This window comes from Erpetoichthys calabaricus, chromosome 11 (genome assembly GCF_900747795.2).
Source record: "Erpetoichthys calabaricus chromosome 11, fErpCal1.3, whole genome shotgun sequence".
NCBI lineage: Eukaryota > Metazoa > Chordata > Cladistia > Polypteriformes > Polypteridae > Erpetoichthys > Erpetoichthys calabaricus.
In genome coordinates, this window is record NC_041404.2 from 93,828,494 (window position 1) to 93,841,508 (window position 13,015).

Below are 13,015 nucleotides of genomic sequence, written 5' to 3' on the forward strand. Positions count from 1 at the left end.
CCAGGATTTCATTTTCTAATGTTTAAATATTTTTCCTTGTGTTTTAGTAACTTTACTTTTTGTACAATTGACAATGTCTATTACTGTCTAAACTTCATAGTATAGTGCTAGGATAAAATGATGAAGGGCTATTAAACTCCAGACAAATCTACCTAATAATATTTCGGATGTGCCATCAATGTTAAAACTGAAATTTGCAGTGGAAACAATATTACAGTAGAACTAATTATTTTAGTATGACATACCCTTGTTACAGCTGCTGATGTGGCTATTGCATTACTGTTTCTTTTTGTACAGTTAGCTGTTTTTTCTTCTTTGTGTCCATGATGGTGTTTGTCATTATTGTTGCTTTGATTACATCACCTCACCAGGCCTTGGAGCAGGACCACGAAGTGTGAGACAATGTTGCAGAATGATGAGGCCCCATCAACAGGCTATCACATGACTCAATGAAAATCATGGACACTGGACAACACCATAGAACATTATAGAATGCCCTAGCAATAATTTTGCCTAAGTCAGAAAGGCTTTTGATTTTTTGTTTTTCCAATATATATGCATAAAATCCTCAAGAATGTCAAACACTGAACATCTTCATGTAAATGAATTTGTACAAGTGTGTATGTTAGTATGTATATATTATGTCTCATTTTATGTTTGATGTAGCTCTATTTTATTTACTAATATGTAGCACACTTTGTGCCAGTCCTTTGGAAAAGGCTCTGTACCAGAAGATATTGAATTTAACTGGTATGTATTATTCAGGTGTTTTCTTCCACAGTCCAAATACTATTTAAAATTGTAACATTTATGTCTCTATTTTTTAATATAATTGATTACCCTGGTTGAATTTAGATTTTGGAATATGTAATGAGCATTAGAAAACTGAAAAGGCTCTGATTGTATTTAGTGCCCGAGATTTAATTCCTGTTTAGGATGCTTACTATATGAATTTTGAAGGTTCTCCCCATGTTTGTGTGCATTAATATGTCCTTTGATGTTAGTGATTTCATGTCATTGTTTAAGGTTGTGTGGACTGGCATTCTGCCATGGTGTGGTTAGCTGCCACGGTACTGACTGCACTTTTTTGGCCCTCAAGTGTGCATGGAAAGGAATGGATCAAAGTACGTGTAGAATTCACATGTGAACATCACAGGTCATAGTAACTCCCTAGATTATCAAAAGGCTATAAGGTGCAGCCACACTGCCTTAGAAATGGATTGAGTCTGACAAATATTGCATGCAGACATGCATATAATGGCATTTTTGTAAATACAGTATATCAAAAGATGTACTGGAAGTGCTGACAGTCTTAATACTATGGAATGGAACTGATTGAGTGGCCTTGCTCCACAAACATTTTCACTTCTTTGGTATCAATAAGTGTTATTCATTTTTACCATGGATATTAATAGGTGTTACTGGTTTGATACTTTTTTGATTACATATTTTAATGTAATATTTAATCACTCATAATTGCAACACTGTATTAACTTTATAATGCTGAAAAATATATAGTTCTGGTTCTATGGCAGCTTTAAAAGGGCTGCAATACAAGAAAAACACTAGGAAATATTCTAGGATAAAACAATTGCAGGATATATTTTCCCATTTTAAGCAGGAGCTGATAAATGAACAATCTGGGATCAAAGTACAGTAGATGGCAATTAGAATTACTAGCAGCCTCTGAAGCGTTGATCTTATCAAGGATCTCAAGCCATTATGCAATGATATTCTGCAGTAGGGCATGACCAACACAGTGAAGGAACTTGCTGTGCTTGTCTTTCCTTGATGACAATGCTATTCACTGATCCTTTCTGAGTATTGAAAGAAAACATATAGCACTTTACTCAAATTGATTTTCCTTTTTACTAGTTTATAAATGCATGACTACATATTGATTTCTGTTAAATGGAGGACTCATTATATCTTTCAGAACTAGATTAAACATATATCTAGAACTTGCTTTTTCCTATCTGTTACAATATAAACTATCTGCTGTTGCCACTCTACATTTGTTTGTTCATTATATCGTTTAAATGCTAGCCTTCCCTGGAATTCAAAATTCACATATTCCACAGAAAAGTTAATATTAATATTTGCTGATACCAGCAGATACAGGTACCACTAAAAATTGTTTCATATTTTATCATTTTGCAGCTGTTAACTTTAAAGTTTCAGTTTTCATTTGTTGACATCAGCTTAAATTACTTGATAATGTTTTATTTCTACTAATTTAACTGAGGAACATATGGACATTTCTCACAGCATTCAAAGCACATATTTGCCCCAAGCAGGCATTCATTGAATCCTTGTACACTGACAACTTATTTCACATTTCATATTCACAGATGTCCGTCAATATTAGTTAAGAGAATGGTAATTAACATGTATGGAAGTTTGAAAAAAAAAAACCTTAACCTTCTTTCTTCCAAGAAATTTGAATTATTTTAAAATATTATTACTGGTGATATCAGATAGGTAACTGATAATCACCTTTCCAGGATTCTTTTAAGGGCCCTCTCGATATTCATCCTGTGCCCAACCCGGGTCACTCCCAGGTCAAAGTAGTCATCCTTGGTGAGAGAGGGTAGATGAGTTCCATCAATTTCATTGTCCAAGAAATGTTCACGATGTTCTCCAAGATTCAGATAATCTAGCCAGTCAGCCACATCAAATTTTGTCCAATATGGTAGTGGTTTGTTTGCAAAGGGCTTGTTTGGAGGAAAAGGTAGACCAGATCCAGTACTTGCGCCGGACAGGAAGAGTGTTGGAGATAGGGAACGAGATACCATTGAAGATAAAGGAGAAGTGCCCGGACCCCCAGAATGAGAAAATAAAGGAGGGGAATGAGAAAAATAAGAATCAGCCATGGCATTTGAAGGTGAAGAGGTTGGAGAGCCCCTAATGTCAAAAACTCCTGTGTACATGGGGGTTGTTGGAAGAATAGGGAGGGACGAAGGGCGAGGAGGACTAATTTTGGGACGTTCTGTAGGAGATATCAAGGGGCTGGGGGCTCTGCGGCGCTGAGGGCTACCCATTCGGTCCGCAGACCCTCCTCTCATAATTTCAAATTCCAACGCTTTGTTCCTTGGGTGCTGATGATGATGTTTGGGTGAGGGAGGGTAATGGTGAAACTGGGGTGACTGAGAGGGAGATGTGGGATTGGGTGGTGGTATTTGAGATGTTGGGGACTGAGAAGATGACTTGCCCCAGTTCTGAAAGTGGGCTGTGGGCTGGGGAGGAGGGGAAGGTGAGGGTGACTGTTTCTGAGGAGGACTCAGTGTAGGGGAGTCTTCAGAGAGCCTAAAGAGAAACACAAAAAAAAAAGACAGCAATAAATAAAACAGAAGTAGAGAATTATACAGCAATGGTGCAATTTTGCAGAATTATAGTTCTGACTGGCTAGGACAAACCAGTTGCTGCTGTAAACATTAAAATGCATTTGGAAAAATTAACAGCAAAAACCAAAAACGGACAAAATATCCTAAATATCATCAATAATTACGAAAAAATATTTATAATACATGACCTCATTACCATCAGTTTAGCATACTTTTTCTGGTGTGTTTTTTGATACTTCCTTTTTCATAATTTAACATTTGCCACTGATACAAAGCTATTTGCAGTGTCATTTCAAACTATGAATTTCTCATGAAATTATTATCTTGCCTTTGAAAGGCCATTTAATTATGCCCCTCTCTCAATTTGATTTCCTGTTGGACAAAGACTGTTTAAAAGGATGTAAAGAAGAAGCTCAGGCCAGCACAACCCTAGCACCATTGGCAATCTTCAGAGTTGCTTGAGAAGACTAGAACAGCCTAACTCTTTTTTATGAAACCATATAACCGATATGCAGAACTGGAAATCTGCCACTATACTGTAAACAGCGGACCACCAACAAAGGAAAAGGGGATTGTCTTTTGAAGAAACTATGCAATGTGCATATGCTCTAACCCAGTTAACGTACACGACTTGAAAATGTTTAACACGCACAATCATATCGGTAGGGGGGTGGGGGGGCCGGACGTTGCTTTAAAACAAGCGCACAGCTCAAACTTACATGCAACTCTTCATTCTGAATACATGCTCTCAGCTATCTGATCTCTGGTCCGCTCTCCGCCCACATGTGACACTTAAATTAAGAAGCCTGCAGACAAAGAAACCAAGTATTTACTTATTTTTTTTTTTTTTTTTTTTTTTTTTTTTTTTTTTTTTTTACAAACAACGAAACTAACAAAAGGAACCACAGAATTAGTTTTTTTTCGCTCGCAACCAAACTACTGACCTACTGCTAAAGACATAAACACAGGTTTAATATTACTGCCAGGAAGTTTTGATTGCATCACGGATTTTGTTAAACGGTAACTGATATCGCCACTTTGATCTTATTATAATTTGTTTTTCTTTTATATCCTAAGGATGAAATATCCCTTGATAATTAGAGACACTGTTATTTGAAGTTTTTTATTTAGTGTTAATTCAGAGGGAATAAGCAAGACAAGTCTGAAACAAGTGGGGGAGAGGTCCAAGTTTGAACAGAAAAGATAGGGCCTTGTGGAATCATGTAGCAGCTTGTTGCATCACATTGTGTCCAGAAAGGGTATCAAATATAAATATCCAATTGCAAAATATCACAATTAGCAAATGTTGCCATATAATTCCATGAATCCCTGATACTTTGGTCTTTGTAAATGTTTCCTGAGTCACCATGTAACAAGAAATATTTAAATTTTCAGTTCATGCATTTTACCATTTCAATGATTTTGACTTATTTATTTCAATTCAATTTTCATAAATGTATCACTCACACAATTGTCTTTACCATTTATCTCTGCTGATTCATTTTTCTTATGAATTTGAACACAGCTTATTAGTTTAACTCTTTGTAATGTGTAAGGTTGCCACTTATTTTGCAATATAGTTTAAGACAGAAGACAAGCTGTATAAAATAAGGATTGATAGATATAATGTAAATAATAATGTAAATAATAATAATAATCTTGCTGGTTCAGAACATTTAGATTTGTCAAAACAGTATTTATCCCTGATATATAGGTACAGTTCAGTTAATGCAGTAACAATAACAGTTGTGCAATTACATACTTGAAAAGCTTTTGTGTGGTATTAATTTTTTTGTTATATATTATGGCATCATTTGAGTAACTTGAGAAGTACATACTATTAAAGAAATATTTAAGATTTGCAATTGTTCTGATTTGTCGAAATATATTTGATTAAAGTTAAGTTTACTTATAAATTATAAGCAGCTATTAACAATCAATAAACATTGCATTTATCATGTAATTAACAGTGACAAATTCTTATTGAAAATAGTGAGATTTAAAACGTGGACTATCATTTCTTTCATGATCTGAAGGATAGTTGGGATCATACATAAATGGAACACACTTGTGACTTTACAAGAACACACTGTTGTGCAAAGCCATATGTATTCAAATGTAAAGTACAGAGGTGTGCCTAATTCAACCCTATGATATTTTCACAGGAGATATCTAAACTTTATGAATGGCTGTCTTACCTTTTGCACTTCTATATCCATTGCTATAGATTCTATTACTATATCAAACCGTGATTCCAGCAGTCAGTATTCTTTCTATGGTGCAAATATTAAAATTCAGTTATGACATCTCCTACATTTTAATTACAATCAATAGATCCTAGTCTCGTTTCTGTGCACAAGAGATTCCTGCTACATATCTAACATTCTGTTTCTTTCCAACAAGTTCCTGCACCTATGATACATCACAAAATTTTGCAGTTTTACACTGTTATCATGTTGTAACTGTACAAAGTATGAACCCACCAGATCTGTATAATATAGAAGATATTATTATCTTCCATTTAGGCTATGAAAATGCCACTTCTGGCTCATAAGTAACAATGATATTTTACAGATACAGCCCTCGGAATATAACAATGTAAAAAAATAAGATCTGGAAATATTAGGTACTTCACAATACAAAGTGTTGTAAATATCCAAGTATTTTTAATCTACTATAAAGCAATAGAAAATGACAGTAAAATATTTCTAGAATCATACTATTTCCAATAATTTATTATTCTTAATAGCATAAGCAAGAAAATGTGTGTAGATTTTTAAAAGCTGCTTATAATGAATATCTAAAATATTACTTTATTCATTAAATATTTTCATTAAAAATTATTTAGTTAATTGTTTTATTACTGTAGACAGCTTAATCATTTATTATTCACTTAAAGCATTTATTACAGGATTTTAAAGGTTTGTAGTGGTTTGTTTTGATTTTAGACTGGGTATGTAGCCTTTTGATATCCACTGTATGTTATGCTTAAAAACAGCTGAATAAAAACTGGCCATTCTAAATAACTCTGCCAAGCAAGTATTTGTTTACTCCCTGTATTTTATTGTCTTACAGTTCCAGTGAGTAACATCCAGACAGCACTGCATCAGATCTGCCTTAGGTTCTCAAGGAGTAATTCTGATCTCTGAACTTCTCCACCTCGTGCCAGCACTGCCATATTCAGAAATATTTGATAAGGAAGAAAGGTCAAGTTTGAACTGGTGGTGCAGGATAGATGGTGGGTACCCTGTAAGAGTTTACTTTGTAAGCTTAAGAAATAATGTGTCATGCTCTATTCTTTACTTTAAAAGAAACTGTACTTCTCATTAACTATAAATGTTTCACTGTTTGTTTTAATTTTTCTTTTTTTTTTGTTTTTAAATTGTGAACTGGTTTGGCCTAGAAAGTGTCTTTTTGTATTAGGTAGGGTCCTAGAGAGGAGTAGGTTTCTGTTTTGTTTCTTTTAAACTTTTTCCCCATCATTCTCATTGGAACCTCTTCAAGTTGATGCAGCAAGCACTGATACATGTACCATAGTGAAAACACAAATTTCTTTTTATACAGGAGATTGCTAGATAATGTTACCATATAACAAGAAGGTAAATACATAAAGCACAACACTGTTAAAATATATTAATAAAATATTGATCAAATTTATAAATGTCTTCAATGGTTTGTTCCTTTTAAGAGTCGTAGTAATATTTTAATGTGTATTCTAAGAGATATAAAGAAGTGTCCTGCAGGTCCATGTGCAGCAGACGACAGCATGGATGGCAGAAAGGATTCATTCCGAGCATCATAAACAAGATGCCACTGGAACAATTGAATAAAAAAGTTAAAAGAACATAAATGTTTACATATGATAACATTATACTGGAATACCCTGCATAAATGCAGTTATGAGGTGAATCATGGGCCAGGAAGGTGAAATTCCAATGAGCTAAGAGAAAATACTGAATGATAGTTTAGAGAAAACTGATATTATTGAAAAAAATGGTACGAAACAAGAACATACATAAGGTGTTTGACAAACAAGAGGAGACCACTTAGTCCATCAAGCTTCTTTGGTCAGAAAATAAACAGTCTTTAAAGAAAGTGGATTGTTGTGTGTATTTATAGCTGTCAGTTATGGATTTCTGCTCCTCCTAGTATGGGACCTTTAACTAAGATTTGGTGATATGAATTTCCAGGAAAAAAGACTGCAGGCAGAGGTGGAAAATTAAATGGGGCTTGCTTTGGCATTTAAGATAACACCTACAAATTATATGGTCCCTGAAATGAAAAGATAACATGAAGCTTGGTGGAAATTTGCAGTCAACCACCAAATGTGGTTAGAGGAATACGTATTGCAAAGTAGAGTCTTGGAACTGGGAATGAAAATAATTTTGGATTGGTAATTAAATACAATAGGTCATCCTAAAAGTTAGGAACAACCACAATTTTGTCTGGACATACTTGTGTTGTTAATTTGTTCCTTTTGTTTACATACTTTAGCTACCCCCTTAGAAAATAAAATGAAAAGTATTTTTATACAATTATCTTAGTCTATTTTTATGTTCCAGGAATAGCTAGGGACACCCTAAAATAGTAAAATGCAGCTCTTATGAATACAGCAGATATTACGTTAAGCTGATATTGTACAGCTCTGTGTGTTGGTCTGAGACAAGTAAAGTGAACTAAGATAAGAAACAGCTTATGGGAGCCACCATAAACAAGACATCTATTATGAGGTTTTGCACTATTCCCTGGAATCAGGAAAGCATTTAAGGGTGATTGCTTTCACATGGACACAGGTATACCAGGTGAAAGGTTTATATTTTGAGATTAACTACTATGACCTTCCATAACTAAGCATATGTGTTTAATACAGGAGCGGATCTTGTAAAAATCTGTACAACAAGGTTTTGCAGGAAGAGAATACTTCCTCACTCATCCTACAAGTTTTCCACTAAATTGTGTACATTCAAAGACAATAAGGAAAAACATTTTTATTTTTATTAATGTGAATTTTTTTCCTGTATTTCACATCAAAATTAAAACTTTGACTTATCATGTTGCAGGGTTGAATTGGCAATGATGGATATTTCATTAATATGTAACCTCTGTCACATATGGTGCACATAGGATAATATGTCACAGAGCTTGGCTGATGGATATGAAAAAGATCAATGCTTTGTCTTTGTCTTTCCCCCAAAGTAAAATAACCTAGTCTATCACAGGACCTTGCCTAATACACTCAGAATTCTACTGCATAATTTTTATACACAGTAGAATCTGAAAACCTTCACCTTTAGGAGACCAAACAAGTCACACTACTACTCAAATGCCACCTCTGAGAGGATTTGGCTTATTCCTCTCCTCCCTCCAGACTACTCCCTTCTCCATCTCCTTGGAAGCCTTTCTTTTTGCCACACCTCAAGTTCAAGCTCAAAAGGAGCTTGAAGTCTTTTATGTCATCTGGGGAAGAGTGGCTAGGCTGAAGGGCTGGTTGAGTGGCTACAGGAAATCCAACTCAGTGCACCCTGAAGGTTCTCCCTCTGAAGCTGTAAAGAAAAACAAGCAAGGATTAAAGGAGATATGTAAAATCTGTGAGCACCTGTTAATGTTCTGCTACTTTCCTGGAATCACAGCAGTAATACATAAAACAATACTAGTGTTGAGCTTAATAAAGTGCTCATTTAACTCTCTGTTTATATATAAAAACAGTGACATTAGCTATTTTAATATATTAAAAGAACCAATTGAAACAGATACTGTACATGCGTTTTTATGAAAGAAAATATTTTTAAGCAGTAATGCATAAGAAGGAGCTGAGAGGTTATCTATCCTTGGTAGGATTTTACTTTATCTTACATGAGATAACTTTGAAATATCCTATCATTAGTTTAATAATGTCTGTGCCACTAGACTATTGGGCTGTTGTTATCTGACAACCTTAAGTCAAGACCAGTGTAAATAAATGAATAAAATCAGCAGTTAAGTATTTTTCTATTGATGTACAGTGATTCACCCACCATCTAATTAAAATGACTTTATATATTTAGTCACATGTTTTCAGTATACAGGTTTTTAAGTGCAACTAGACAGGGTTCTTTAATGATCTAACTGACACAGGAAGAAAGCACCTTGCACTAGTTAAGGTCATAATAAAATGCTGGACAAGTGGAAAAGCTTCCTCAGAGCATTCATCACCAATGATCAAACTCTGAGTCTGGAGTCCTTCCACAGGGGTAAGTCAGAACAGAATACCATTTAGGGGCTAGTTAGGGTACCTACATAATTTAACAATAGGATTAATTACAATAATGTAACAAAAAGTGAAATTAGTAAATATTTTCTAATTAGTATAATAGCATATTAAACATTAATAATTTTAGCATACCACTGCCTTTATTATTGGAAGCATGAAGTGCTATTACACCTCAACAAAAAAGAATTCAGTAGAAGTTCTTTATCCAAAGCAGTCCATTATATTAATTACGTAGTGCACATTATGCGCTGTATATATTACGGTGCAATGAAGTATCTTACTCTTGTATTGTTACAAATCTTACTAAGAAGACTTTGAATAAAAATGACAGATTCTTCATCACATCAGGAGGCAAAAATGTTGAAATGCGTCAGTCCTTAAGGAGATTTTACTTTCTAGATATTAATATTAGGTTGTGCAGTCCCAGAAAAAAAATATAAACCAAAAATCTCACAGTACTGGCTCATAGTACACGGTAGATTTTTTTTTTTCATTATGCTCCAGGGTCATCCTGTGCTTTAACATAACACATAAAAAGAAAACCTACTAGACAGTTTGTTAAAATTTTAGAATGGTACAGAAGATGTCGTGTATCACTTTAAATCATGTCTGTTACCTTGCCTATGAACTGCCATTGGTGGAAACTAGATTTGCTCCAGTGTCTGTGTCAGTGCCAGTTTTAGCTTATATACCCTAGTAATTAAGAAACCTGTTAACCCTCTTTACTTTGACAGTGAACATTTCTTGTACTGGTCATTAGCTGTCTTTAACTTTAGCATGCTTTTCCCTGTGATGTTTCTTTTTACTCTCATGCTTCAACTTTTTTACCAACTGTTATGACCATGTTGACTGCCTGTTGCCATTTTTGTGATTCTCTCTCAGTTGGTTTTCTTATCACAGCACATTTTAAACATGTCCTTGTGTCCATTGCCCAAATACATTTTGTGGGAATCTTATGCTACAATGATACATCTGGATTTCATTTTAATATACTGTTAATTAAAAAAAGCACCAATTGCTATGGGTGGTTGTGCAATAACATGAATTAATTAATTTTTAACTAGCAAGGCTAATGTTTTGGTGTGATTTTGGACTTTTCCTGGATATAGTTGCAAACATTCTGCCATGAGAGCTCATACAACAGCTCTCCAAAATTGGTTCTAGATCATTTTAAATCCAAAGTGTTGTAAATGGTTTGGCCCTCACTCCAGAGAACTTTAACTCCAAATTATGAAAGCAAGTATAATTGGGTTATACATTTCATATTTTATTTTATATTTTATATATATACTTTGTTTTGGTATTTTTTTCTCACAGCTCTATGAAACTGTGTAGCATTTACACATTCTTGCCGGCTTTCTTGTGACATTCCACAGCCATGCATGCTAGGTTAATTGGTGACACTAAACTGGTTAGCTCTGAGCAAGTATTTGTGTATTCTGTGATGGACTGATGTCCTTCAATGCGTGTTTTTGCCTTGTTCATTGTGTGGCTTCTGTGGCCTGGAACATCAAATAAGAGATTCCACAAACTTGTTGTTAACAGTAATAGAAAAATCAGCATAGCAGAGTATCTCAATACTTTTCTTTAAAACATGTCATTAATGCACTGAGAATAGGTATCACAATTATTTTTTTTTTGCCATCAATATGAAAAAAGAGGCAATGCATTTTATTTTGTATTTCAAAAACAAAATGCACTCAATTTTACCTTCCTATACATGATGTACAGCTAGTTAGTAATGCTTCAGAGCTTAAATGGCCTGTACACATTTAGGTTAAGCACTTGGGTTCAGTTTGGTTTTCAAAGAGTTACAGAAAAGATAGATGTTAATAAAAACTCAAAAATCAAGTGCTTAGCTGCACTATAAAACTGTCTTTCTTCCATGTCTCTTTCATCTTTCCTGTCACTCAAAGACAGAAGGAAAAAGTAAAAAAAAATATTACAAACACCCCAGGATTCTCTCCATTAAGCGTTTGATTAACATGGAACATTTATATGTGTTTAAGAACCCAACCTTTTTCAACAGTTGCTTATGTATGACACTTTGATAAACAATTTATTGGGAAAACAGCATGTTAGAAATCAAATGACATATGGCAAATCTAGGACTATACATACAGTTGGTTTAGCCCAGAGAATTTTAAATAAGATTGTTCAGATGATTAAAATCTTCTTCCATAATTAAAAAAGATTAAATCGGAAAAATTGAGCCATGGGTTTGATAGACTAACATATTTTTGCCTAAAGAGATAAGATTTAAAATTTAACTTTAGTCATATGAGAATGGAGATATTACATTGTAATTCCTAAAAAACTGAATTCCAGTTATGAAAATATTACAAAAATTAAACACAATCATATTACTGTATTTTGACCCAGTAATCGGGATATTATTGTATCGTGGTGTCACTGGCAGTTGTCACTCTTTGTATCTACTGCTTTATATTTGAATGTGGTTGGCTGTTGATCTTGTCTTTAATAAGAAAAAGAGAAGGTATTATGTATCTGAAAAGATATCATTGACAGAAAAAGGGTACTACATTGATTTCATCTCACAAAGAAATAGAAACAGCATATAAAATAATTAGGCTAACCAGAAGCACATAACAGATGACATTATAACTTGGTACTGGTGGAAGAGGTATTGAAACTGAAAATGTTCCAGGCATGCAAAGAGACAGAAGTAAATTAAGATGCATGAAAAAGCACTCTGAAGCTTTCTGAGGGATCAGCAAGAAATGAGTAGAAAGCAGAAGAAAGATTGGAGGCATTTCTGATACAAGATGGAAACATTAAAGAGGTATAATACTGTTGGGTTTCAAATAGACATTTCATTCTTCACTTCTAGGTGAAAGTATCTCCTACTTTCAGGAAAAATCATCCCTTTTCTTTAGTTCTAAAACATTGTACTTGGATCTGTAATTGCCACTCAATACTGGAATACTCCTATTCACTACAAATTTAGCTAATGATTAGTATTATGAAGGATTCGTGATCATAATAGCAAGATTAGTTTACTATTTGGGTAAGTAGGCTGTAATTATGTCTAAAGTAAAAAGTGCAGTTTACAAAAGTAAATAATCAATCAGGAGGTTACATGAATAAAGGCTGAAGACCAAGAATGAGATTGGAAAATCTGAAGTAACTAATAACATATGGTAAGAGGTCACTTGAGGCAACAAAGAAATATGGATATCCAGAGTATGACATTTAAATACAGAAGCCTTAGACCATAAAAAATATTCAGAAAATAAAAGAAAATGGCAGCTAAACATGCTAAACTGTGCAGAATACAGAAGGAAGTACTGTCCAATAAACAAGACAGAAGCTTTGTGAGAGTTGTTTGGGAAACATAATGTACTGTATTAATTGCAAATCATTAAGGCAAATATGTAACATATGTAACATACAATAGATA

The 13,015-nt window shown here is 34.0% G+C and overlaps 1 protein-coding gene across 4 annotated transcripts in view; it reads right to left on the reverse strand.

Annotated features, from left to right (window-relative positions):
- Nucleotides 1–1,161: 1,161 nt before the first annotated feature.
- shank1 (SH3 and multiple ankyrin repeat domains 1) overlaps nucleotides 1,162–13,015 on the reverse strand; it is a 648,010-nt gene continuing 636,156 nt past the window's right edge. For 3 of the 4 annotated variants that reach the window (XM_051933687.1, XM_051933685.1, XM_051933686.1), the window contains exon 25: nucleotides 1,162–3,306. In XM_051933687.1, the coding sequence (XP_051789647.1) occupies nucleotides 2,493–3,306 (814 nt within the window). In that variant the 3' untranslated portion in view covers nucleotides 1,162–2,492. Of the gene's footprint in view, nucleotides 3,307–4,063; nucleotides 4,151–13,015 lie in introns of all 4 variants that reach the window. The other variant, XM_051933688.1, reaches the window with a different exon arrangement.